General features: G+C 39.1%; 2 protein-coding genes and 1 long non-coding RNA gene across 5 annotated transcripts in view; 2 read left to right on the forward strand and 1 right to left on the reverse strand.

Annotated features, from left to right (window-relative positions):
* PIKFYVE (phosphoinositide kinase, FYVE-type zinc finger containing) overlaps nt 1-28,000 on the forward strand; it is a 124,881-nt gene that overhangs the window by 12,850 nt on the left and 84,031 nt on the right. The gene's annotated exons all lie outside the window — the stretch shown is intronic.
* On the forward strand, nt 3,734-15,354 carry LOC306657297. The gene is made up of 2 exons (XR_013762749.1): nt 3,734-4,421; nt 13,580-15,354. It is a non-coding gene; the product is annotated as an uncharacterized lncRNA (long non-coding RNA).
* On the reverse strand, nt 9,684-27,937 carry IDH1 (isocitrate dehydrogenase (NADP(+)) 1). 2 transcript variants are annotated; one of them, XM_079133165.1, is made up of 10 exons: nt 27,780-27,937; nt 26,671-26,740; nt 24,206-24,343; nt 21,415-21,706; nt 18,854-18,959; nt 17,259-17,436; nt 15,967-16,118; nt 13,254-13,394; nt 12,271-12,433; nt 9,684-10,632 (listed from the first exon to the last, which is right to left on the reverse strand). In XM_079133165.1, the coding sequence occupies exons 3-10, from the start codon at nt 24,325-24,327 to the stop codon at nt 10,542-10,544; spliced, it is 1,245 nt and encodes a 414-aa protein (XP_078989291.1). In that variant the 5' UTR covers nt 24,328-24,343; nt 26,671-26,740; nt 27,780-27,937; the 3' UTR covers nt 9,684-10,541. The 2 variants fall into 2 exon arrangements, with proteins under 2 accessions (XP_078989291.1, XP_078989292.1); XM_079133166.1 differs by lacking the exon at nt 27,780-27,937 and adding an exon at nt 26,952-27,224.

Below are 28,000 nucleotides of genomic sequence, written 5' to 3' on the forward strand. Positions count from 1 at the left end.
TATTCCAGTCATAATAATCATCCTCTTTAAAATGGCTGATATTAGCCCATTAGGACTTTGTGGAAATTTACTCCATTTGGTAGCTTCACCTTTCATGGTTCTCAAACTTTAGCTTTCCTAGAAATCACCTGGGGATCTGATTAAACTGGTGATTCCTGGAGGTCTGACTTCAGAATGATTCAGTAAGTGGAATTACGGAATCTGCATTTGAAAATGCAATTGGAGGTTTCCAATCGAGTTCTCTAATTGAGTGCTCTGCTTATCTATGGTAAATCTCCTGTAGGTAGCCTTGTTCAGATTTTGGAAAGATTTATCTAAGACACATTGAGAAAACAGTAGCTTGACCTCTGTTTTGCTGCTTGGCTGATCCTGAGTAAGTCATTTCTATTTTCTGGGCCTGTTTCCTCCTGGGTAAACTGTAGTGATGGACTGTGGTGGAAATTAAGTGAAAGTACCTGTGAAGAACTACCTATCCAAACATGGGTTCCCTCAACCTTTACTCTACTTAGAAACTGAAGACTTACTACATTGCTTTTCTAAGAAATTATGTATTAGTGTATAACTGGAGTCTCTGAATTTGGAAAAAGTTTTACCTGTATAAGGCTAACCTTATTTACAGATCTTTTGTCCCCAAACCAATTTACTTTCTAATGCTATAGACTGTCTGCACAAATGCTAAGGTCCATAATTTTACAGCACTCAAGCCTGTACTCTTCCATAACTCTAATTTACTTAGTATAAGCCCAGTTGTATATCCCAACCACTCCAATCTATGTCCAGAGTTTGTCATCCTCGCTCCATCTCAGGACTCTGCAGGCATTTATTCTTCCCTTTTATTCCTGTTTCTCATCTAGTTCACCCTCCCCAGACAGAATGTTATTAGCTAATTTATTTCCATGAGATTTAAACAGATCAGATTAAGAAAACAGTACACAGGACATTGATGGTCCCTCAAGATTTATACACAGCAGATGAATAAAATAATTTTTAAGATATTACCATTTGAGACTAAAATTTTTAAAATTCCTACACACTTTACATCTGGATAGACAACAAAACTGGGTCTCTTGGGAATAATTGATATGATTGTTGAAGTAGTGGATTTCTGTTGGGAGAAATCCTATTTCTTGGCTCGCAGCAGTTAATGTCTCAAGTGTGTAAACTTGCAGAGAGGAGCATTCCACTGAACACCTAGGAATGTAAACAACTGCCCCAAGTTGACCTAGTGTTACAAAGGGAAACTGTATAGGAGCCTGGTGGTTTGATACCCCATGGCACATTGTGATTGGGCAAAAAGTTTATAAAATGTATGGTTTTTCCTGCAATAAACCAGTTTGCAGGCTGCTCGCCCAACTCCCAGGCTCTGGGCCCTGACTCCGTGGCTCTTACCTGTGCCTGAGCTAGCCTGGCACCCCTGCAGATTTCCACTTGATTTACCAATGTTGCCTATATAATTTGTGTACAAGGCCCCTAAATGCTGATCCAGAATGACTATAACCTCGCCAGTCTGCTTCTCTTTTTGGTAGTATGTAAAAGGTGTAGTATTAAACTTTGCCGGGCAGAAGCCAAGACTGATTCACCACAATGTGCCAATTGGCTAGCCACTGCCTAGCACACATGGATCACCCTCATTCCCAAATTTTTTTAAAATATTTTTTTTAATTGTTGATGGACCTTTATTTTATTTATTTATATGTGGTGCTGAGAATCGAACCCAGTGCCTTGCACACGATAGGCAAGTGCTCTGCCACAGGGCCATGAATCCAGCCCCATCATCCCAAATATTTGTTGAATAAATGCATACATAGGTTTGGCGTTTCCGTAGGAGACAAATTTCTCTTAGAAGCTTAATCAATTGTCTACTTGATATCCTGTATTTTGGTTTTTCACTGATAATTATTTTATTGCCTTTGTTTGAGGTGATTCCTAATCAGGGGGTGAAGAGGATCAGTCCAGGAGATGGGAATGTGATAAGCTTCATATAAATGTGTCAAACATTTATTTAAAAAACTTAGGATTTTCATACGGGCTGCAGTGTCTCCTGCCACAGTTCTCCAGTGTCTGAGTAGTGTGTTCCACCTAGTCCTTCTTTCTTCCATCGTGTCATTTTTGATCACTGCCTCTTGGCTGCTTACAGTCACCATGGAGCAGGGCTGGCCCATTGGAATGGTCTCCCGGCAAAGGTGTACTCTTCCTTTTATTCTGATCATAAACACTGAAATCTTACTTCTGGGTAGACAATATGGAAGCTAATATACTGTCATTCTAAGACATCCTGATTCTTAAAACTCTCCCCTGCGTCTTGAAGAGAGTCTGTGAGGAGCCACATCTGACTGACACTTCCAGTAACTGTCTGAAGAAACTAAGTGCTTAATGATGATGCACCTACACTACTGAACTTTACCAGTTAATCAAGAATGGAAGCATTTGTAGTGCTGAAAAAGGTGTTGCTTAGCCTGCTTGAGGACGTTTGAAGAAGGTGTTCATGGAAAAAATAGACCCACATTAACTCCAAATATATTCTGAAAGGCATTCCCACTCTAAAAATAATCATACTAAAGTGCAACAATGAACACGATGACTCAGAATCCATACTGTTTGGAACTTGGCACTGGTTCAACTTGAGTACCTGGTATGGTCTGACCTGAAAGGGAAACACCCTCTGGTAGAGACTGTAGGTTCTAGGGGGCACTGATTTCCCCTGAGAGTGTCAGGGTGAGAGGACATACTCAAACCCATTTGTGGGATGATTTGGGTTCAAAAATATAAGAAAGGAAAAACCCTCTCCCATAAAGATGGAAAAAAACAAACTCAAAAGTTTGGTTGAGATCCAAGTTATAAGTCTTCATGGAATAGTACAAGGATAGGGCAACTAATTTGCAGGAATAAAGTCACCAAAGTCCAGGCTATTTCAAACAATAAAAATTGAAATATGATCAAAGGAAACATGAACTCACTGAGTAATTCTAGTAAAAAGAGTTGCAACTGGAAACCATGGAAATTTTTAAATAGACAAGAACTGCTGTAGGAGATCAGAACAAAAATACAGATGATCAGTTTCCATCATACAGTTTAAACATTTTGGAATTCATAGCATCAAAACCATGTAAGTACTCAAAAATTCTTATAGTAGGAGAAAAGCAGGAGAAAAATTTGAAATCTGTAAAAATTTCATGACTTGAAAAACAGGAATATTCAATTCAGTTAGAATAAGTCTTGAAGCTTAATCTCTGAACATATAAATAATGTGCAAGACATTTTTTTCCAGACAAAACAAAGCAAGTTCAACCAGGAAAATAATTATTCTTGTGCAGAAATCAAGTGAAAACTTTAACCCCAAATGCTCCTAACAAGAAAGCATCGTAGCTTCACCAATAGGGAATGAAGGTCCATAAAATCAACCCCCAGAGGTCCCTATAAATAATACTTAGTGTATAGTCCAGTCAAAATTAAGGGAATATTCCAGTTGGAGGGCAGAGCATTTTCTTAGAAACAATTTTCTGGTTTATGTTTGGAAAGATTAAGGATGATGGGACTGGAATTGTGTCACTCTCTCAAAAGCAAAGCAAAGGTTTGTCAGGAAGGTAAACCAACCCTGGGGAGAATGTTCTGGCCTTTGTCCCACCAGAACATAGTTGTGTGCCAGGAGCTCAAAGGGATTCAGAATAGGTTTCCTAGTACATTTTAAAAAACTTTTCATCTAGAAGAAAGAGATACAGTAAACCACACAAAATAAAGGTATAGCTTAATAAATTATTACAAAGCACTCTGGTAATCATGACCCTTGTCAAGAACTAGAACTCTGCCAACTGCCCTGAAGCCCTCCAGGGCCTGTCCCAATCCTACTCTGCTCTGCTCCATGGATTATTACCTAACCATGCAGTCCACAGATGCTAATTCAGTCTTACTGATAGAACTCTAAAACAGATTCCACATCTCTCCAAAGGTTCGGGAACTGGTGGCCCCAACACCCTAGTACCCTCATATGTTTCTAATCCAGGCCTGCCTTTTAATGCTACCTTTAAGTTTTTAAATAAGTCTCTAGTCTGGAGGTCCAGTCTTGAAAATGGCAATCTCCCAACAACAATTTCTGCTGAGCCACTGGGGTGGGGCTAGTGGAAAGGTCAGATCTAGAAGGAAGGCAAGGACAAAGACATTTTACCGGTAAAAGAGAAGATCATGCATGAAAGTCCCTTTCAGAAGAAGCCTCAATTAAGAAAAGTGGGTGGTGATGTGAGGTGCCCTAACATAAACAGACCATTTTTCTCTTGTCAAATTAACTGCTTGCAAAACACTTAATGTTACAGTGCTGACAGGACCCTACTTGATGGGATTTGCACTGGCCAACTCTGAGGCAATTTAAGCATCAAAATATTTAATGATGGCGATGGATTGCAGTTCATGGAATAGCATGGGAATCTGTGAGTACACACTAATGTCAATGAATGAATAAATGGATGAATAGAGGGAAGAAAAATCTGTTCATTACAATAGAATATAAACACCAAATATAATTATATCATGTAAAGCTATGGGTGAAGTCTGATGGTGCATGCATGGCATCTCTGCCTACTACTTATGTTTACAAGGGGAAACAGTAAGTTCACAGTGGAGAATCAACGATTACCTCAACCAGTGGAGCAAAGGTAACTTCACCAGTATTGGTGCAAACCAATACCATGCACCCTTCTCCCTTTCTCCCCACCATTACACACTAAGGGTGCAATATTGCTTCAGTGCACTCTGAAAGTTCCTTTATCTACCTGACCCGATCATCCAAAAGAAAAGCACAATAATTGTCTTTAGTCTTTTTACTGAAATATCATTAACCGGAGAAAATTAAACTCATATGGTGGGTGTAAAGTCTGTCAACACTTTTGAGCAGAATTTTGTCACACACCATTGTCCTCTACTTTGGACCCACAGAGAGTCATTTACAATCCATTGTCTCTTCTGCAGGCTGAAGGGACTATGTCCCAGGTCACTGCATGTTCTCCAAGCCCATGGACTTTGTGTCCCTAAAAACAGTTCACTATTGCCCTGCCATTCTTTACCTCCATCCCTATAAGAAAAGAGGATATAGGTTTCTGAATAATGTTGGCCTAGTGGATTATCTCATTCCTGTGATTTTTCTCCTTTTGCACATTGACAAATTTGCTTGCCTTTTCTCCTATTTAATCTATCTTTTTCAGTTTATTCATGTGAAACTTCCAAGAGCAGATGGGAAATTTTCCTTCACCTTACACTAGCCTATATTATTTAAAAAATGTTAAGGTCTAGAAAGACAAAGAAAGACTGAGAACCTGTTTTAGACAAGCAGAAATCAATACTGACAGCTTTTGAAAATGAAGTGGAGGGAGGGCTAGTGTTGTAGCTTAGTGGTAGAGCTTGCCTAGCAGAGAAGACCTGGGCTTGATCCCCAGTACTGCAAAACACACGCGCGCGCACACACACACACACACACACACACACACGAGGATGGCATTAAGAAGGCAGGACTTGTGCATCTCCAGTTGCTGCCTGAGAACCTGGGAATGTGAACTTTGGTCACCTCCACCCTTTGATTGCAGGCATATGGAATGACCAGAGGTTTTAGTCAGCTTTTTCAATGCTGTGACTAAAGGATCTGATCAGAACAATTTTAGGGGGAGAAAGTTTATTTAAGAGTCCACGGTTTCAGAGGTTGGCTCCATTCCTCGGGGCTTGAGGTGAGGCAGACATTGTGTAGGAAGTGTGGCAGAGAGAAGCAGCTCACATTGCGATCAGGAAGCAGAGACTTTGCTTTCCAGATATAAATATTTATCCTAAAGCCACGCCTCCAATGTCCCACCTCCTCCAGTCACACTTAACCAGCCTTCAGTTACCACTCAGTTAAACCCTATGAGGGAATCAATTCACTAATTGGGCTAAGGCTCTCACAACCCAATCATTTCTTCTCTGAACCTTCTTGCATTGTCTCACGTGAGCTTTTGGGGGACACCTCACATCCAAACTGTAACACCAGATAATTATATCATGTCCAGAGACTCAAGATGCATGTCAGGAGGTTACTGGCCTTGTGTTTCATGGATGTTTTTTCTTTTTCTTTTTAAAATTTTCTTTTTAGTTGTTGATGGACCTTTATTTTATTTATTTATATGTGGTGCTGAGAATCGAACCCAGTGCCTTATGCATGCTCTGCAAGCACTCTACCACTGAGCCACCACCCCCTCCACATGGATATTTTCACTACACATACATTCTTTTCTCTACCTTCTACCCATGCAGCCCTTGTTCTTTCCAATATCCAACAGAAGTTTCCTGTGTAAGGTTTTTTTGCCATTTTGCAATAACTCAGCCCTGCTTGCCCAGGGAGGCTCCTTGCTTCTTCTTCTTTGAAACCCTGATTTAGAGATATCTGAATCTGTTTACCAAGTTGCATTTCCTAAGACCCCATAAAGTATTTTTTACAGTTTCTGGTTTTGAACTGATCAGTTAGAAGCATGATAATTACATGCAATGTGTGATCCTGGAGGCAAACAGGGGAAGCTGGAAAGATTATTGGAGTAGTTGTTGAGATTTTAATAGAAACTGTAGTGCATTGTATTAATGTTAGAGTTCCCAGTTTGGATAATTTTACTGTGTTTGTATAAGAGGATATCCTCGTGTTTTTAAGAAAATACACACTGATGTCTTTAGGGGCAAAGGACTAAAACATCTTCAAATTAAAGAAGCTCAGGGAATAAGAAATTAATAAAATAATAAAGTAAGAAAGAGAGAGAGAGTGAGAGAGTATGTGTATGTTTGTGTGCATGGGGCAGAAGAGAGAATATGATATATCAAATGGTGGAATAGAAATTTTCTCATATATTGGAATTTTTCTGTAAGTTTAGAATAGCATCGAAACTAAAAGTTATAAACAATTCTACAATGTCTGCAAATTTATCCTCCTGCAGAGCCTGAGATATCATTGAAATTCAGTTGTTTCTTTTTTCCAGAGAAATTAGCAATTCAGAAGCTTTTCTCCTTAATATTAAAAAAAAAAAAAAAAATAGGGACTATGGGAAAAAACTCCAAAAACAAATATTGAGAGAAGTGATAGAGCTACAGCAATTTTACTGTAGTGTTGATATAAATATCAAGCCTTCATTATTATCTTTAGATTAGTTTCTAATCCTATCTCTTTAATAGAAAGAACTAAGACCCTTAGTTTCAGGTTAATTTTTATTATGTAAATGTTCAAGTGGGAGACAGAAAGTCATTAGTTGGTGTCTTAGGAGGTTTTCATATAACAGACGAGAACACAGGGGATAGCTGTAATTCTAATTTAAGATTAACACTTAAATATGTTCAGTCAAAAATTCCTCTTAAGGAAGAATCTCTGCAAAAATTTAGAGAATTCCAAAGTCTGGAACATTTTTCCTTTCTTTCCCTGGATCCTCCTACTATCAATGTTTTGCTTAAGAGCACATTTTCCGGGTCAATAATTCTGACCCTCCAGTTATTACAAAATAAACCATTAGCCTGAGGATGTATTGGTTCGCATCTACTCATCTGATTATTTTAGAATATTAAGTGGTTCTTGGAAGATGCTGATCCTGGTGGACGTTGGAGCAGCACTCATCAACTCCCAGGATCTGTGAGTGCTGGAGGGACTTAAAGACCATCCAATCCCATGCTGTCCTTTGCTGGCAAAAGAAAATATTCCATATTTTCTTCTTCCACCCAAACCTGAAACAAGCAGATAGTGGAAAGAGCCCAACTTCAATTAACAGGATTCCTGAGCACTGGTCCAAAATGGCTATCAATGTATTTTGCAATCTGGACCAAAGGAAGGCCCCAATTACCTTCCCCATTAAGCACTGAACAAAACATAGGCTGCTGTGTAGAGCAAAGGGATAATAGAAACACCACTATTTTGTGGTGCTGGGGATCAAACCCAAGGCCTCATGCAAGCTGGGCAACCATTCTACCCTAAGCTACTTCCTCCCCAGTCCTGCTTTTTTAATTAGTTCAAATCCTACCAAGGGGAGGGGAAATGGGCTTCTAATAGTTATGGAGGTTTTACCACTAAAAAATCTGAACAGAGGGTGATAAGTTTAGATGAGAGGAGGAGAGTGCAAATATGTTTTATTTGACAACTTTTTTAGATGTAAATTTAGATGTTAAAATAATTTGAATTCTATGAAAGGTCAAAGGTTCAATAATCTGAAGGAACACTAAGTTTCACCAGCTTGTTGGACATCTAGGGACTTTAAGGAAATATCAGCTCCAACTCTAAGTTAATTGGTCTATTTTCTGGCTTCTCATTAAAAATCCATTGCACACAGTCTCTTAAGACTTCAGTGAGAATTAAATGCAAGTATGGAATTACAAAAAAGAACTGATGTTCCTTGACCTTCTAATCCCAATCTGTCTTATTTAAAAATATTTAAAAGCATTAACGCTACAATGAATTATTGGCATATCTTTTTATTGGGACAAATACTAGTCAAAAAATAACAGCTCACAAAGCCAAACAAAATATCATGACATGCTTATTCTAAATTTTGCAGAATTTTTTCATAACTATAGATACAGATGAGTTAAAAAAGTTTTTTTTAATTTTTTTTTTTAATAAAATATCTTAAAATCTGTATAGGAGTTGAAAACATTTATTGCTTTTTTGAATAGTTTTATCTGGATGCAATGCTTTTTTACCTATTGCCTGAGTGACCTGGTTGATCTTATGAGATGAATGGATACCCCATTCCCCCATCCCTCAGGAGAGCTCATGTGCTTGCTTTCTAACTTCAGTTTGGTTGGGGATAAATTGCCTAAGCCACAGGGCCTCATCTGCTTCATGGTGTTATTCTGGTAAGAGGGCTGTTCAAGGCTCATGAGCTTAGATTGAGGGTGGCAGTGAGGAAACTGGGCCAAATATACATCTTGAGTTAGCTCTACCCCATAGGATTCTGAAAAACTCCATGTTTTATTGGGCCTACAAGGGGGTGTGCTAAGGAAGTATCTGTGGCCTGACTCCAAACTTACCAGGAAATAGCCAAGATATCCACCCCTACTCACTGAATTCTGAGACATGAGAGTGCAAAAACTCATAGGGCCTCCCTATCAAAGATGCTGGGATGTGGACAGCCTTTCTCTAAGTGTGGTACCAGAAGCTTGGGAAGCCTCCTTGTTCTCCTCCCTCAGCCCTCATGTACCTGGCCAGTACATATTCATCCACTCAGCATATCTCAGGGATCCATCTAGTTCTCAGTGCGAATGCTCCAGCTGGGTCTTCCCTATTTCCTACCTGCAGTAATCCAGCAGTCTCCTCGCTGGTCTTCCTCTCTTTATTGTGCCCACCATTCTACCCCTCACCACCCATTCTTTTTAAAGAGCTGTCCTAAGTGTTACTTTTTAAAATGAGAATGTGTCCCTTCCTTCTTAAAAGTTTTCACTGGTTCCCTAATAACCTTCAAGATAATGCCTTAACTCCTCCACATGTGCATGGACAGAACCTATTGTCTAATTACTCTTTCAGTAATGACCTTTAGTCATCCTCATTCCTTTCGCTGTAGGATCCACCTCTCGCTGTTTACCTATCCGTTTCCCCCACAGTAAATTCTTGAGGGCAGAGATTTTTTTTTTTTTCAGATTAAATTCCTATGGCTAGGGGGCAGAATGTGCTTGGCATAAGCAATAAGTACAAACACAGAAAACAGTCATTAGCACGTGATTTTAATTAAAATTAACAGTTCAGATGAAGTCTGGACTAGGATAGTGTTTAATACCAATCTCTGGGAAATCACATTTATATAAAACAAATGAAACAGGCCAGCAGAAGTCCAAAAAAGGTGCAGCTTATGTTATTGCACATGGATGAAATGCTATTTAGGGTAACAAAATCCTCAGGCCAGATGAGGAGGAGGAAGAGACAAACACAGAGGACAAACCTCCAAGAAGTATTTATTTTGCATTCTGAACTCTCCAGTGGCCTCAAAAACATTTAGTATTTTGGACACTTTCAATACTCTCTTAAAAAAAAAAAAAAAAAAAGACTGCAGTATTTTTCAATGTGTTTTAGTTACACTTACACCTTTTGTTTTAGTCATGTGCAATTCAATGTATAGCTACCTCATATACTGCGACATCTGTAACACCAGAATTCCCAGTGCCCACAGTCACGGGCAACAAGGGAAAGGAGTAAAGTACTATTTTATACCTATTTTAGGGAACAATACTGTGGCTATTGTTAACCCTTTTGAGCACTCTTGATTTTGGTCATTTATATTGGAACATAAGAAAGAATAACAGTGAATATGAATGAATACTAAAGTAACTCATAGACTGCTTCTAGAAAATAAAATACAATTTAAAAAGAGTTCCCTGCCACACTCATGGAAGGTGGCAATTACTGTATATATAAGAAAAAGGCTGTAAACTTATAGAAAAGATCAACTCTGGTTTTTAAACAAATTACAAAATTGATTTTGTTTTAACCTGCAAGTGTAATATAAAAAAATGTAAACCTGTAGACCTAGTTACCAAGACCATTTATCTTCCTAAGCCCAGGCATGAAATTAAAGTTTGGCTTGAGCTAGTTTTATCTTCAAGTTTTCTCCAAGTTTGTCCATGAACTCAAATGTATTCAAGTAGTCAGAACGTTGTACACTAGAAGAGGAGGAAAAAGAAAAGGAGGAAATTTAGTTTCTAATGTGGTAGAAGGTAAAGAAAAAAAATCCTAGAAATGCTACTTAATAGTATTCTGTTTCTAGAAGTCAGCTGATGAATGTTACAAAGCTATAAGTCTACAGACAATGACTATGTTCCCAGTTCATAGGGCTGACCCAGACTTGGGGCATCCCATGGTGGAGGCTCATGTACAAACATTCACAGTAGGTTCCATGTCATGTAGCACTGAGGCTGAAACTATCAAGAGTTTTGGTTTAGGGCTGGGATATAGCTCAGTTGGTAGCGTGCTTGCCTCATAAGCACAAGGCCCTGGGTTCGATCCCCAGTACTGCAAAAAAAAAAAAAAAGTGTTTTGGTTTAGACTAATCCGGTAAGACTCGTCCCCTTTCTTCATTCTTAGAAATAACAAAACCTATTGAGGGTATAGTCATGCCTTTACTTCCTTCTCACTTATAGTTACATGTTCTTAAAAAAGCTTTACTGTTCTTATTTTCATCAGTGTTCTACTTAAGAAAAACAAAAGCAATGGACTAACACAATCCTTCTATTTCGTGCCCATCAAGTAGGCTGCAAAGATCCTATAGATACTACATGTACTATGCAGATAAGAACATTTCAAACATTGTATTCTTGATGGAAATCCAAGTTAAGAAATTTGCAGTGATTGAGTATATCCACTTTATTGGGGTATACTGAAATCTCTGAGGATATACCAGTTGGGACATGGCATTAGTGTTAAATTTTTCTAGAATTTCTTGTGATGAGTCCTGGTAATTAACTCTTTGAGAGAGGTGTCTTATTACCAGCTAATGCAGCTAGGATACTGGTTACCATGTCCTCAGAAAAGTCCAAAGCAATGCACATGACTTTGAACACTGCACTGAAGGTTACTGACACTTAAGGAAGGGACTGTAATCAACTGGACATCTTATACTATACTACTTGTTTTTCTCATTTGTAAATTAAAGAAAACAATGGGGTGGAATTAACTAGGCTATCCCTTTTTTCTAACAGACTGTCATTTTCTTCTTAAAATAAAACAGAACCTTTTCATTCAATTATTGTTAACTAGATCAGAGGTCAGCAAAGTATAGCCCAGTCCATAGACCAAATTTAGCCTGCAGCCTGGTTTTGTACATGAAAGTATGATTGGCAAGCTGCTGTGGCCATGCATTTCTGTATTAGTTATGACCACTTTCCTGCCACAACAACAGATGCAAAGTTCAGTATTTGCATAGTTCCCAAAAGACTGTATGTCCCACAAAAACTAATATGCAGTTGGGTTTGGTGGCATATGCCTGTAAGCCCAGCTAATCAGAAGGTTAAGGCAGGAGGATCACAAGTAAAAGGCAGCCTGGCAACTTAGCAAGACCCTGCCTCAAAATAAAAACATAAACACAGGTTGGGGATATAGCTCAATGGTAGACCATCCCTGGGTTCAGTCCCCAGCACCACACACACACACAGTCTGAAATGTTCACTGTCTGACACTATGTAGATAATGTCTACACTGACCTCTGAAAAGAATGGTGACTATCAATTCAGAAAATTACAAAAAGCACTGGTGTTTTGAGCCAAGTGAGGATGAATGGAAATCTGACCAGAGTTCGTTCTTACTTGGGTAGGCCTTTAATGCAAGCAGCCAAGTCCTTGGTCATGAAGCCAGCCTCGATGGTCTCAATGCAGACTTCTTCCAAAGCCTTTGCAAAGAAGCCAAGGTCATTATTGTTATCCAGCTTTGCTCTGTGGGCTAACCCTCTGGTCCAGGCAAAAATGGAAGCTAAAAAAGAGAAACAGTCATTCCAGCTCTAGGAATTCACAGTTCCCCCAAACAGATCATTTTTAAAAATTTAGGTTGTGGTTTTCATTAGATGATATCCACATAGGCTAGAAGTTTTAGGAAAGCGGGATGTACTTTACCAAATAGAAACTAAAAAACCAAATAAACCCAGCCCCCCAAACCCCAAAACCCCAGAGGAAAGGGACCAGAGGGTGGTGGGAGGAAAGGGGGGGATGTGCTATGGAGTGATATTAGCCAAATTATGTTATTGTATTTTGTGCATGTACAAATATGTAACAACAAATTCTACTATTATATACAACTATAATATACCAATAAAAAATATGGGAAAAAATTAAAACCCTACATTTTTATGGTGTGGTACTAGTGCTTGAGGCTTAAGGCATTTATTATCTTAGAAAAAGTCTCTCTTATCTTTTGTCTACGTGGGTTTCCTCGTTCCAGACTGCAATCTCTTTTTACAATGCTGTCCTTGACACCTTGTGGGGATTGATCCATGTCACTTTTAGATGTGTAGCATCCAATGACATTTCACTGCCCCAGGGACAGTTAGATACATTTATTGATAATATTCCTTTCTGTAATGTATATTCTTTCCACAAAAATAGAAAAATGCATTTTGAGTATATTATTGAGCATATTAAAATAGCTTCTATTAGTAGAACGCATCAGCTACTGGCTGATGATTTTGCACACAAAACACTGAGTAGCCTGAGGAACATGTCTGAGTTCCTTTGGAGAGCTCCTTTGGAGAACACTCTCTGGTCAGAAATCAATGCAGAAGTAGACACCATCTTACCAATAGGATTGGTGGACGTCTCCTGTCCTTTCTGGTACATGCGGTAGTGGCGTGTTACTGTCCCATGGGCAGCCTCTGCTTCTACTGTCTTGCCGTCAGGACAAACCAGCACACTGGTCATCATGCCAAGGGAGCCATAACCTGTAGGTGGCAGAGCCTTAAGTACTGGTTCATTTGAGAGAAGAGGACTGGTCTCTCAGCTTTGAGAGCAAAGACTCAATCTTGTCAGGTCTTGGTAAACAAAGCATGAGCACAAGGAGTCATCAGTAGTTCTTCTGCCTTTCAGAAAAGGAGGTATCCAGGTCTCAAACAATTCTCTTCCAGAGATCTCTATGCAAACATTCACCTGGGGAGACCCAAGTTTCTACAGCTACCACAAGTAACTGAAACTGAGCAGCAACTTGGTGCTGAGGAAAACAGGGCAAGGACAATTTCTGTTGATTTGGCCAATTACCCTGGCATGAAGTACCTGGTTCCTGGAATTTCTGTCAAAGGATTTGGAAAAGCTGTACTGTTTCTCACTTATCTCAGGGTACCTGCTTCATCATGGCGGATTCAGGATCTGACTGCCTGTATCTCACCCTATTCTGTGGCTTCACAGCTGCCATGACTCAGTTTTCCTACCTGTAAAATGAAAATAATAAAAGGACCTACTTCACTGTGTTATTGTGGGATTAGATGAATATACATATAATTTGTGAATACATATTCATATTTCTCAGAATAATACCTGCCACAGAGTAAGATTAAAGAGTTGTCTCCTGCCCTCAAGCTACTTATAAACTCATGGGGATGGGGAAAAGGCTGGTAAATACAGGATGGGTTGGATCCAGGAACATTCCAAGTGTTCTTCCTTGTTCTCTGTAATACCCTCAACAAAACAGTTCTCTTCCACGGTTTCCTATTCAGAGAACCATATTCCAGCAGTTAAAATCCATGCACTTGATTTTTTTTTTTTTAATGCACTCTCTTTCACTTGAATTCCAGGAACCTTTTCTCTATTTCTGCCACCTCCATGAGCTCCTGTGAAGTCAATAATGTAAACTTACAATAAATAAACAAATGGCTACTTTTGTGTGAGAGGAGACCAAGTGGTTCTACTCTAATTTCATTTTAGTTTTTGGTCATCTTCAAGCCCAGTTAAGAAATTTCTGTGTGGAATTAATAGCTCCTTCCATATAACTGCATTTCTCTGAGGTTTCATAGATACTCAAATATTGATTGATTAGAGAATTCAGGGCCATATCATGTGAGTTTGTCTACTTATTAATATTAGGATATTAGCTTGTGCTATTGTCAAAACTGAGGACATAAATAAAATAGCCTGAGTCCAAAGTAGTTCATATCTCTAGATAAGAATGAACGAAAGGACAGCTGGGCTGCTTTTCAACTGGTTTAGCTGAGATCACCTTATCTACAGGTTCTGGTCTTGAGTAGGTTTCTTATCAGGGCCCATTGTACTTCAGATCTCTCACTTCACAGTCCTTTAAACTTCTTTAACTGGACATTTACATCTGGAATGTTTCTCCAGGTACACTCTTGTTTCCAGGAGAACATTTAAGAACAGAATGACTTTGGGCCCCTCTCCCAGAACTCTGATGACAAGGAATAGCTCACCTTGTCCCCCATGGAGTCACCACAAAGCAGTGCACCTTTCTGCATGCACTCGGTACCAACCACCAAGGATCTGGAGACAGATGGAGTGGGGTGGTGGTGGTAAAGAGTTGTATAATTCAGTTATCTGACACTGAAGTAATCTCTGGGCTGGTATACTGATTTTCAAACTGATTAGAGATGTTTAACTTTCAAAGAGAAAAAAGTACTTCCTGGGGGAAAATAAACATAATTAAAGCATATGCAAACATTCATCTGGGGAGACTCAAGTTTCTACAGCTAACTGAAACTGAGCAGCAACTTGGTGCTGAGGAAAACAGGGCAAGGACAATTTCTCTTGATTTGGCCAATTACCCTGGCACGAAGTACCTGGTTCCTGGAATTTCTGTGAAAGGCCCTGGACTTCTTTGCTCAATATTTCTTTGTACAATTCCCTTTGAGTTGAAAGCTAAGCAGTAAACTTTAAAAAAAAGAAAAGGAAAAGAAAGAAAGAAAGAAAGAAAGGAAGAAAGAAAGAAAGATGTATGTGTGTGTGTGTGTGTGTATGTGTGTATGTGTGTGTGTGTGTGTGTGTGTGTGTGTGTGTGTGTGTGTGTGTGTGTATCTCAAGGCTGGCAGTAGGAGCATGATCAGGACCTATCACCAGATGAATAAGCTCCTGGAGATATCACCCTTGGTTGTCAGACAACCCAGGGGCCACTCACTCTATTGCTCCTGCTTGCCTGATTACCCTTGGGTCTCACAATCTCACCAGAGGGAAAATGAATTCAGGAAAAGGTGGTGATATTTGGACCAGGTAGTTAGCTTCCTGTTGGAAGTTTTAAAACTTCATGTAGGGAAAAAGGATGAGATGAGTTTAACATAAGGCTGGAGCCAGCAGTGTCAACCCCTACTTATTTCCTCTGTGACCTCAAACGATTCACTTCTCCAGTCTGAGCTGGGGATGAAATGATGGGCCTGGATGCTTTATAGCACTAGCATCTCATGGTTCTCTAACTAAGGACTATGAAATCCCTCTTCCCAAACTAGAGATCTACCATGGAATGACCTCAGGGCTAGCAGCCAGGCTCCACCTCCACCCGCTGCTCTGGCTCCTTACCTTGGGCCACGGAGTCTGACTGCACATCACCATCATAGTTTTTACAGGCCCAGATGAAGCCTCCCTCTGATTTCATAGCTTGAGCCACCATGTCATCGATGAGCCTATGCTCATACCAGATCTTTTGGGCTTCAAATTGGGATTTGTACTGCCTAAGAAACAAGAGAAAAATGAGAACAATCAAAAAGGAAGTTGGCTTTTCAGGGATGTCATCTGCTTCTCCCAAAGGTTTGGAAGGCGGTAGGGAGCAAGTAGCCTTTTCAGTAGACATGGCACAAACTTGGGAACACAACACAGGCTAAATCTCTGCCCAATAATTTTCTGGCTATGAAACCCCAATTTGGCCATCTGTCACAACTTGTAGGGAAGGTATGATACAGTAGATTGTCCCAACTATTGCTTTAATTTCTAATTTTCAATATAGTACTGATCAGATTCTTGAGACTCGGATTCTTTTAAGAATGTAGCAAAGGAAGCTGGGTGTGGTGGCCTATTCCTGTAATCCCAGCAACTAGGGAGGCTCATGCAGGAGGATTGTAAGTACTCAGCAATTTAGCAAGATTCTCAGCAATTTAACAGGACCTTGTCTTAAAATGAGAAATAAAAAGGGCTGGGGATATAGGTCACTGGTAAGGCACCCCCAGTGCTGAAAAGAAAAAAGAATGTAACAAAGGAAAAAATAAGATATTCCAGTGGCTTGATATCATTCAGGAAACCAGACATACTACTGGACAGTTTCTAGGCTTAGTACAGATGGATAATTGGAAGAGGGAATCAAAATGCCTTCAGAAAGATTTTTCTGAATCTGCACCTGACAGGACATGATGCCAACTGAAGAGGTAACACAGGCTCCCTTCAGGGGTTGTTGGTCCCAAGGTTGTTATAAACTTAGACTTAAGTTCAAAAACCCATGTAAAGTAGAGTTTTCAATCCTAATAATGGTTTTCAGAAAGAAGAAAATGGGCCTGACTCATAAACTCAGATATTTGACAAATCGGAACTTTATATTACTAACAGGGTACTTTATTCAAATACTATACAATCCTGGCTCTGCACAAAATTAATGATGGACTCTTTTTAAAGAACACGTTTACTTTCTGAAAGCAACTCCGAGTGGTTTTGTTTCACTCCTGCTAAATCTTAGTTTTGTTCTTATCTAATTTAAGTATTAGTGAAGATTTTCACTTGATTTGTCACAGAATCAAAGGGCTAAGGAAATGCAAATTCTATACCATAAATGCCAGCCTACTTGAAAACAAAAGAAAGAAAAAGGAATAAAGAACTGCAGTTACTTGTCATATATCTCCTGAAAGATATCTTTAAAGCGCCCATCATATTTCTTCAGAATAGTGTTTTTGGTGCTCAGATACAAAGGCCAACCCTTCGATAGAGCCATCTGGAAGGAACTGTGTGCAAAATCTTCAACTGACTTGTCTTCATTGTACATTCCCATAGCAACTCCACCGCCCACTGCAGAGAGCGATGAGAGAAGAAAGAAAGTAAACATGGGATAGCTGGAACAAGGTTAAAGTCATCCACCACAACCAAAGGACCAATTCTTGGCTCCCCTGGCTGAGCCTAGACTTCAAAAGTCCTTGGCAGCCTTTCAAACTGAATAGTTCAGGAGTTTTTGAGGGACAGGATAGGATAAAAGTCAGTTCTAGATAAGGATATTCTAACTTGTTTTGGAAGAGCCATGTTAATAAGGTCTTGAGGATCCCAAAGATACTGAAATACCAAAAACTACTAATATGAACCAGAAATACACTCAAGAATGGGCAAATAATTTTGAATCTGTTTTTTATGTACTTTAACAATTTCCAACATGTATTTTAAACTTAAGAGTGTATTTAGTCCTTAATTATTGAGAAAGATTTGCATTTTAAATACTAAATGAAAATTCTTATAATTTCCTGAAGGATACTAAGCATGCCTACTGTAATTGGTGGAAATAATTACACTACATGTAATCACTGGTGTTTCACAACTTTTATTAGTTGAACTCTGTTATTACTGAAAGTCAGAACTTGAACCCATGCCAACTCTTAGGATTAACTTGGACTCAGAAAGTGAGAAGGGCTGAAACTCACAGAACTAGATTCTATTAAGATAACATTAAGGGATATGGGGAAAGGAATGAAAGTAGAGTAAAACAGACATTATTACCTCATGTACCTATATGACTGCATGACCAATGTCATCCTACAATATGTATCTATCAAAATGTATAAATGCATTTACCTGTCATGCACAACTAATTAGAATAAATAACATAAAGAAATCTTAAAAAAAATAAAAAAAGAAAAAGAAAAGATATGTAGATATTATCTTTTTTGTTTGTTTAAATGAGTGCTTTCAACAACTTTTCGGTGAGATTTGCCCTAATGAAACTTTGAAGCTGTGAGGGTAGAAAAGACAAAAAGTAAATGTTTCACTGTCACAGGATAAATTCCCAGAAAGGCAAGGAGAAAATTTTAGCAAATAATGCAACCATTTCCAAATACGAACCCCACCAGAGGAAAGGGCAGGATTGCTTGACAGGTGATTTGGGGCTACTAATGTTTGATTTATACCATTTGTACAATAGATTCCTGCCAACCTTCCCTCCATATTTTAAGACAAATGCATAAATGTCTCTTTGTTTTTGCCTATATGCATTTCCAGTTAAGTGACTAAATGCTTCATGCTTTATCCATGCCATTGGAGAGCATGGAACCAATTACTTTTTTAGGTTAGATTTTGGGTTCTGTAGAAGTTACAATTAGGATATATTTTTAGGCAGGCATATAACTAACCTAAAAAAAAAAAAAAAAAAAAACAGTAATAATGTTTTCTAAATCATTTGTTAAAAAAAAAAAAACATAGCTTATGATGGATTCATACATACCTTCAAAGTTATGTACCAGGTATGTCATCTTCTGGGTTCCATCACTTGGTGTGTAGGTTATCTCTACTTTTCCAGGTCCAGGAACAACAAAATCAGTTGCTCTATACTGTGTAGGTGAGAAAAAGGTATCAAAAAAATAAAAATACGCCAATAGGAATTATACAGAAATATATATTTGTATATATATCTGTGAGGGAGAGAGAGAGAAGGGAACACACACACGTGAGAGCAAGAAGACACCTATACAAACAGGAGAGTATAGCCTGACCTTTTTTTTTTTTGGTACTGGGGATTGAACTCAGGGATGTATAACCATTGAGCCACATTCCCAGTCTTTTTTATTTTACTTTTTATTACTTTGAGACAGGGTCTCCCAAGTTGCTGAGGCTGGCCTCGAACTTGTGATTCTCTTCCACCTCCTGAGTTGCTAGAATAACAGGCATGTGCTACTACACCTGGTAGATCTTTTGTTTGAAGAGACAGGGATGAAGAGGATAGTCCAGAGAGTTCCTCTAGTTAGTGGTAGTGACTAAAAAGTCAATCAGTATTTATTAGATGGCTACCATGTATGGGACAGTTTTATGGACACTGATACAGAAAGCACAGATACTTTCCTTTAGGAAGCTTAACAGCCTAAAAAGACAAGCCTAAGTGAGACAGACAGACAGAAGAGGGTTCAAATGTTGGAAAAGGCATAAACCAATAAATCAATAAAAATGCTGCATGGTGATGGAGAGATATGACCTGGACTAGGGGCTGGGGAAGCTCTCCTGCAGGGAGGATTATAATCCTAGTTGTGCTGAAAACGATGATGGAGTTGATGCTTCGTCTTTACTACATGCCAGATGATGATTTCATTTGATTCTTACATCAATCTAATAAAGATATCACTGTGTTAAAATGGAAATAATGCATCCCAAGTCCAGAGGCTTGGGATCTGGTCCTTATTTAGATTCTCAGGGCTCCACAGTTATCCCTGTTCGTAACACCAGGCCCAGGACTTGTCCACATGAAACAATCATCTGGAAGCAACTTGACAAGTTGATGACTTCCCCCCAAAAAAATCCAATTCAAAAACAACCACCTCCCTCATGAGCCTAAGCCACTCCACTGGAGAAATGTGCCTGGTACACATGTGGCATTCACAAGTCATTGGTGCACAGAAACTTACTCAGTGACTTGGGTTAAATGGGTCACTTGGAGTTAGGAATTGGCAAGTGCCAGTCATACCTATTGGTTTAGAGTAATACTAACAGTAGGTAAAAGAGCAGTCAGATAACAAAAGATTCAATATCTACTCTACAAAGAACACTTCTGACATATAAAGTCCTTTACTATGGGTTGCTAATTTGTTCTCATTTCTCAAAAGGAAGAACTGAGGCATTAAGGTACTGTGAATTATTTATATAGAGTTTATGCACATTAAAACAGTGAATCGACCTGGCATTTAAAAATTATAATCTTGAATTTAAACATCAGAATGTCCATTCTTCCAAATGACTGATGCCACAAATATTAAAAAAAAAAAAAAAAAAAAGACAGAATTGCTAAGAACTTAGGGTGGTGGTCCCAGGTGTAGGGAGTTTGTACTCTTGCCCTCCTTCCTTGCTTGGGTCTCTGGAAGGTACCTGTGAAGGGCCTGGTCAGGATGAAGGGACAGCATGAGCCACAGGATGGAACAAAGTTAACTGACTCCTCATGGACTGAGCAGGCAACCTTGTCCCCAGAAACAGAGATATTTTCTCAGGCCACACTGTTTTTAGGGATGACTACACAGAAGTGTGGATTTTGGATTTTAGCATTAGGGAGTCCTGTTTTTAAGTATTTTTTTTTTTTTTTTTTTTTTTTTAAAGACATAAGCTACTTTCTGTGAAAATCTGAAACCTGTCTCAACACACAATTTAGAATTTGTTTAATTGGTAGTTTTTTCTGCTTAGTTTGGCAATGAGTCTATTTGTACAGAAATATAGAAGCCATTTTTGTTTTTCAAGCAGGAAGAAAATGTTCTAACTAGACTGCTTTTGACTACTGAGCCAGTTATCATTTTTAATATGTTTGGTGGTTCTCAACCCTATCTGCACATTAGAATCACCTGGGAAACTTTAAAAAGCCTGAGTTCAGATTTCAACTGGTGTAGGTGGGACTCAGATATCGGAATTAAAACAAAGACACAAACCAAGAAAGTAAAGTCAAACCAAACCAAACCAATGAATGATTTATAAGTGAATCTTACTGTGCTGCCAGCATTGAAAACCACTTATCTGGATGGATCATAGGAAATTACCAAAAGAAAAATGGCCACATTATATGGTATAAATAGTAAAAGGATTAAAAAAAACATGTTTGGAAAGGTGTTGAGATGTCTACCTACTGTAAGTTCATCTTTATTTACCTCTATCTAAATGTGGGCAAACATATAGCTATACATATCAGAATTTCTCAATTTTGCACTTTGCTTAATGGGAATAGACACCAAAAGATAAGGTTAAAACATATATAAATTGAAACAGCTGGGTTGTGTAAAACTACATGGAAAATTAAATTATGCCAAAATGACTTACTTGGTCCCCATAAGCATGACGGCCTATGATGATGGGTTTTATCCATCCACTCACAAGTCGTGGGATATTTTTGCAGATAATTGCTTCCCTGAAGACAGTGCCACCCAGAATATTTCGAATGGTGCCATTTGGTGATTTCCACATTTGCTTCAATTTGAACTCCTCAACCCTCTTCTCATCAGGGGTGATAGTAGCACACTTGATGCCAACGTTGTATTTCTTTATAGCTTCTGCAGCATCCCTGGTGACCTGGTCATTGGTGGCATCACGATTCTCTATGCCTAAGTCATAGCTAGGGAGGGAAAAAAGTATCAGTACAACTTTTCAGAAAAATGGATAGGTTATAACCCATGACCCTAGTGATGGCAGACAGAGGTTGCTGTGCAGAAGGTGAAGGCCTCAAAGACACCTAAATCTCTCAAGTTTTAGTACTGATGTACCCTAAACACAGAAGAGGGCTGACAAGTCAAGAAGGAAGTAAGAGAGTTTAAAGGACTGGGCTAGTGGGCAGCTGTCTATCAGGAAACTGAATGGAAACCAACGAACTCTGCCAAATTGCCTCCTGTTTTTCACCATCTAGAGGCAATAACAACACATGAGCAACCCTTTGGCCTGGTTTCCCTCCATATGATTAGCATACAAGTTAAACCTAACCACCACCTTATTTTTCCCTTAGTAAATATTGTGCCTGAAACATAAAGGGGTAGAAGGCTTAACGGATGTTTTGTATTTTGACATTAAAGTGGTAGAAGATAGATATGACTGTCATGCCAAAAATGCTAATAACTTCTTCATTTATGCCAGTTAGTCATAAGGTAAACCTTCCCCTAATTCTTGGGCAAGTCTCTTTGTTCTGGAAACACGCCTGCAGTTTATTGGATAAGTAGTGGAATCCATCAACGGTTTTGTATATACCACAGAGTTTTAGCTTAATGTACACCAACACCCAGACTGCAGGTCATTCAGAGGTGAATGAATGTTGGTTATTCATGGAACATAAAAACAAGATTGCAAAGCTTTATTTCAAGTATGCAATAGTTTGTGGAAAGAAGTAAAAACAAAATAATAGAATAATTTATTTTGTTCTCTAAGAATTTAAAATTTTTCAGATCTCAAATATTGCTAAACCAATAAATCTCTAGATTTCTGTTCTTAGTTTTTGGATCTTCCTTTCCTTAGATATCCCAACTGCTGATGCAAACACAGAAATAGCAATTTTGATTGATTTGCAAATAAAAAAATTACTAACGCTTCAACCTTAGATAATTCATATAAACCTAACAAAGCCATAAACTTTCTTATCTTCCTACCCAGGAAATGCTGAATATAGATAAATATCTAATCCCAGCTCCACAAGGATGGCCAACAGTTTTCATGTTCCTAGAAACCATTCTCATCAGAAGAATCTACCAGAAAATTAGTGGATTTTCTGCTTCCCTTAACATTTCTAAGAGAAAAGAAGAAATAAATAGCCAGGACTATTACTGAGCCTCCACAAAACAAAACCAATCAATCACTACATTCCTCTCAAAAAGAAGCAATCAGAAATAATAGCAATTTTGGAACAACTTAAAACTTCTTTGAACTTCCAGGAATTTTTTAGTCCATAGCCACTGACTCTTTTTCTGTCTAGGCATAAAGACGCCTCTTTAAAAGGACTTATGCGTCTCAACTAAAGAGGCTAGCATTATTATTTTGGACCCTGTAAAACCCTGCAAGTTCACATATTGTCTTGCAAAGTTCTGAAACAGGAGAGAGTTTGTGAAAAGCTTCAACTGACTTAGAAGCTGTTTTTATGCTTTGTTCCCTGTATGTTTGGTGGACTTCTGCAAGCAGTCTTTACACCACATGGTGGTTGCAATACAGACATTATTGGCAGCTTAATTTTAGAACAATTAAAAAGGGTGTCTAATGACACCATGAGAACTGAAAGCCTAAACCAAAGCAAGTTAACAGGTCCTCAGGACACGTTCTGAATAATTCTGGATGGAGGCAAACACTTAACAGTTGCCAACAATTTGTCTGAATGTGTTGCTCAATATCATACCACTCCAGGCGTCAGTCATTTCACCCTTTTAAAAATTCTGCCTCTCCCTAGTTTGAATGTATAAAAAGTAAGAGCTGCTTATAAAAAACATAGGAAAACAAATGAGAGAATTATGAATATATTTTCACATCTCCCCCCAAACACTACAAAGTCAGGGTAAAGGGACCACAGATGATCTAAGGGAACTGGGACTTGAAGGTAGGTCTCAGTAACTACAAGGGTTCTTTCTATACAGCAACTGTATGAAAAGGGCAAAAGGCCAAGAAAGAAAAGGGAAAATACCCACTGACTGATTAAGGAGAGTGACAGAAAATTGGGCTTGAAAGGACAAAATTGTGTTCAATACTTTTAGCCTTCTGTTTCTTACATCCTCTAATTTTTTCACTTCCACAAATAATACATTGTACTACTCTTGGGCACTGATTTATTACAAATAAAACTATCACTGAGTTGGTCCGCAGGTGGTGGGTTATTGTTAAGTTCTTTAACAAACAAAACTATCACTGGACACAGGGTTAGAAAGCCCTCAAAATTTGTTCCCCTTATAATTCTTGAGTTCTAGATAATGATGAATCCAGTTTTTTTAGTAGTACACTAAAATTAAACTAAAAGGTTTATCTGAATATATTTAAATCTTGTTCACAAAACAGGGCTATATTTATTTTTAAAAGCCAACTGCACCCTGAAATAACTTAGATTAAGCTTTCTGAGTCTGCTAGTTTCATTGAGGAATAATTCATTTACCTATGCAGATCCAATTCCACATAGGGAAAAATGAGTTTTTCTTTAATCAGTTCCCAAATGATCCGTGTCATTTCATCTCCTTTCATCTCTACCACAGACCCGCCATGGATTTTTTTGGACATTTTTACTTAAATAAATCTAAAAAGAAAAACAGATCAGATATATGCCTCATTATTATTTCATTATAAAGTAGAAATATAAGCAATCTGGTGACTACTAAAAGAATAGCTCATAACAGTAGTTAAATGCAAAGCGAATAACAATTATATTTACCATCAGAATTGAGCACATTCTCTGTATAAACCATTGTGTTGCATGCTTTACAAGTGGTTTGAGTCAGTCCTATCAGACATTCCTATAAGATGGAAATTGTTTTACCATTTTACCTGCAGAGAAAACTAGCTTTGCCAAGGCCACCTTGCTAAAGGGTAGGAGTATCTGCCTTGTACATGCCCTTAATAATGCAATCACTATTCTCAACTATTGGTTTGGCTTATGAAATGAGATTATTTTCACAATATCATGCTATTTGAACACTTCTGTCCAATTCCAAATTTAACTGGGCCCACAAGATGAGCAGAACGGCAAGTGCTACTATTTCTCCTAAGAGGCTGTTTTGGTTAAAATAACTACCATGGAGGAGATTCAACAGGTTCTTGTGACCCATATTCTGGTTAACTTTAAAAGTACAAGACAAAGAATTCCTGGTGGACCTCTGCTTTCCTAGAGACAATACAGGCTTCAGAGATGTGCAGCTATATACAAAATGACTTCTCAATTAGAGAAATCTGAATACGAAAAGTCCCTTGCCCAGGACCCAAGCATGTCCCAGTCTTGTTCCTCAGTATCCTATATGGTTCCTCTGGCTGTTCATAGGCAAGGGAAAGCTGCTAATGAGTGGGACAGGGAAGCAGCATTATTTTAGAGAGACATGGCACTTTAAAAAGTGGAGTGTGGGGGTAGAAAATACCAATTAATCTGACTTCCGTAAAGGACAAAGTTGGATCCTTTGGAAGAAATGAAACTGTGAGCCTTCAAAGAAGACCATGGTTTCTGCTGTTTCCCAAGAGAAAGAGGCCTTGAGCCTGCTAAAAGAATCTGTTCCTTATCATGACACTTTAATAGAAACTTTTCCCCCAGCAACACAACTGCAAATTGCTTTTAACCTCTTAAGTTAGAGCTGAGGACTGGAAAAGTCAGGAGAAATGAATTGAAAAAACAACAACAAAAGGTTAGATAAGAAGCTGAAAAACAGTCTCTCATGAACAGTTGAGCTAAAGCATTCTGGTCTTTAAATACAAAATTATAACATTGAGTAGGTTGTAAACTTCAGTTTCTTGTGATAAATGAGGATATAATCCCAACCCTCAGGCCCACTTTTACTTCCCAAATTTGCAATTCTAAAATCCTGCTTTACTAGTGTTCAGGAGATTTCCTAGAACAAACCGGGGAACATAGAACTCAACCAGAATAACTTGTGGATGGGTTAATTACTTCTATCAGTAATTTCAAGAACATTTTATAGTATAGCTTAAAGTGTATAATACAGTCATGCTTAATCCTATTTTCATATTTGTCTTTGCTTTAAAACAAAACAAGAGACGCAGCAAGCTTATCTTGGTTTTGATACTACATTTTCATAGCCATGTTCTTACATAGTATTATGCAACAGTTATGACTTGGCTATTTTTCCTTGATGGTAAATACAGTTAATGGATCAGACTCTGTACTTAAAATGTCAAAACTAAGGGATAGTTTTTTTTTTTTTTTTAGTTCATTATTTCCTTCTCAGTGAACGCAAATATAGTCTTCAATAATTTTTCTACATGTTATAATGCATTACTGAATATTTTAAGTTTTCCCCATGTTCTTTATGTATTAAATTTTTACCACCTTTTAACAACAACAAAAAAGCTTTTTTGTTACTACACTATAAGGCATTAGTGTGTTTCTTCTGAATTTGATTTTAATATCCTAGTCTTTAGGTCTCACTGGATTCACTGCATTCTTGAGCCTCTGATTTTGTCTCCACCCAACCCCAACTTCTGAAAGAAGGGCTGTTCCAAGCCCAATAAATGAATAGCAACCAGTTCATTTATTTAATCTGAAGGTAGCTGAATTCCAATCTCCTGACATAGTAGTGCAATTCCAGAAAATGAACTTGGAATAATAACACAGGGTAGCTTAAGCAAAAAGAGTCACTTGCTCTTTTCACTTAATTTTATTTCTGTTAACCTCAAATTTTTAGCCAATTTTTAAAGGCTGTGTTTAAGAACTACAATAATTGCTGGCCAAAAATAGTCTCTTGCAGATCAGAGAAGACACTAGGCTAAAAGAAACAAAGCGGTTGCAATTTATCACTGGAAATATTTTTGACTTGCTCCATTGCTCGCCCCCAAGACCAATTAAAGGCAGTATGGCCACATCAACGAAAGTACAGAAGAGGAGGAATTAGGAATTCTCACCTTTATAGTGAATCAACTTCTAGTCACCCCAACTCCTCTCAATCTTGCAGCCTCAATTGCAATTTATCTCCTAAAACAAAACAAAACCGAGAATAGAAAGTCTTAACACACACACACACCCCCGTCAGGAGGATTTAGTTGTTTTTAATACCAGTCAGAAAGCCCGGTTTATCTGGTATAAAGTACAGTGCTGAATACCCAGAGGAGCAAAGGGCAGCTCTGGGTCCACAGGCACCTTCCAAATAAAGGTCAAGGGAGTACAAATATTTCTGCGTGCACACATCTGAGGGTGCGTCCGAGGGAGTGTCCCCGGTCTGCAGTCTGTCAGCGGGTCTAGGGGTTTGTACGTCCTCGGGTGACGCTGTGAGCTTTCAGATGTCCCTTTGGTCGTTGTGCAAGAAGGCTCCAACGGAAGCTGGCCGCGTTCCTCTTTCCAGATTTCCACTCCTGCTGTTCCCTATCTGGTGCCGGGACCTTTAATCCCCAGACACTCGGAGGGGGCCGGGTAACGCCCCTCGTAGAACTCGAAATCCAGGCCGAAGGGGGAGTGCTTTCCCAACCCCCACCGCCTCCCCGGGGTAGCTTAGGGAACAGTTCTCCCACCCAAGCCAGAGCTCCGCCCCCTCAGGCCCCCAAGCGGACGCATTAGTGTGCCACAGCCAGTCCCCGCCGCCTGAGTTCGCTGTCCACGCCCAAGTCCTTAGCTTACACTTCTTTGCACCCAGTTCCCCACTGTCGCATGTTTTCTTCATACTACATCAAAGACGGTCTTCTGTGCATCTTTGAAACCTCCTATAGCAAGATTTTCCTTTCTGTGTGCAGATCTGGTCTTCCACCTGTCACTGCATCCAACTTCCTCGGCGCCCAATTTCGTCCTCCCATGCCCAGGAGCAGGTTTCCATACATACATGCACCCTCTTCCTCCTATTTTCCCTTTCCCACGCCCAACACCTGGATTTGTCCCTCCTGGAACTCAGGCCTTGCCGCTAAGTTCCTTCCTCCATACCCAAGATCTGAGCTTCCTTTCTTTTCCACATTCCAGCCTTTCATGAATTGAAGCCTCCCACAACAGCCAGGGACCTGGGCCGCCCCTCGAGGCCTGAGTTTACCTGCAGGGGAAGGTACGTTGGCGAGCAGCCGGAGGCGCCACAGCTATTCACACGCTCAAACTCACACGCACACACAGGCAAGCCTGACTGGGCCCCGGCTGTTTCAGCTTCTGACACCACCTCCGTACAGCTCCAGGGACCAGTGGGCGGGTCAGGGCTTTTCCTCTTCCCGGCTTTTGTCCCCTCCCAAGCCCCACCCCCTCAGCCCACCTCCCGGAGCC

The sequence above is a fragment of the Sciurus vulgaris genome (genome assembly GCF_902686455.1).
Source record: "Sciurus vulgaris genome assembly, chromosome: 3".
In the NCBI taxonomy this organism is placed as follows: Eukaryota; Metazoa; Chordata; class Mammalia; order Rodentia; family Sciuridae; genus Sciurus; species Sciurus vulgaris.

Bases quoted from the DNA above. Each gene is read 5' to 3' on its own strand.
- IDH1 (XM_079133165.1), bottom strand. From the start codon at position 24,327: ATGTCCAAAAAAATCCATGGCGGGTCTGTGGTAGAGATGAAAGGAGAT. The intron at 16,119-17,258 runs GTAACTGCAGTT...CTTGTTTCTTAG, and splicing joins TTTCAGGAGATATATGACAA to GCAGTACAAATCCCAATTTG. The intron at 13,395-15,966 runs GTAAGGAGCCAG...TGCCACCTACAG, and splicing joins GTCAGACTCCGTGGCCCAAG to GTTATGGCTCCCTTGGCATG.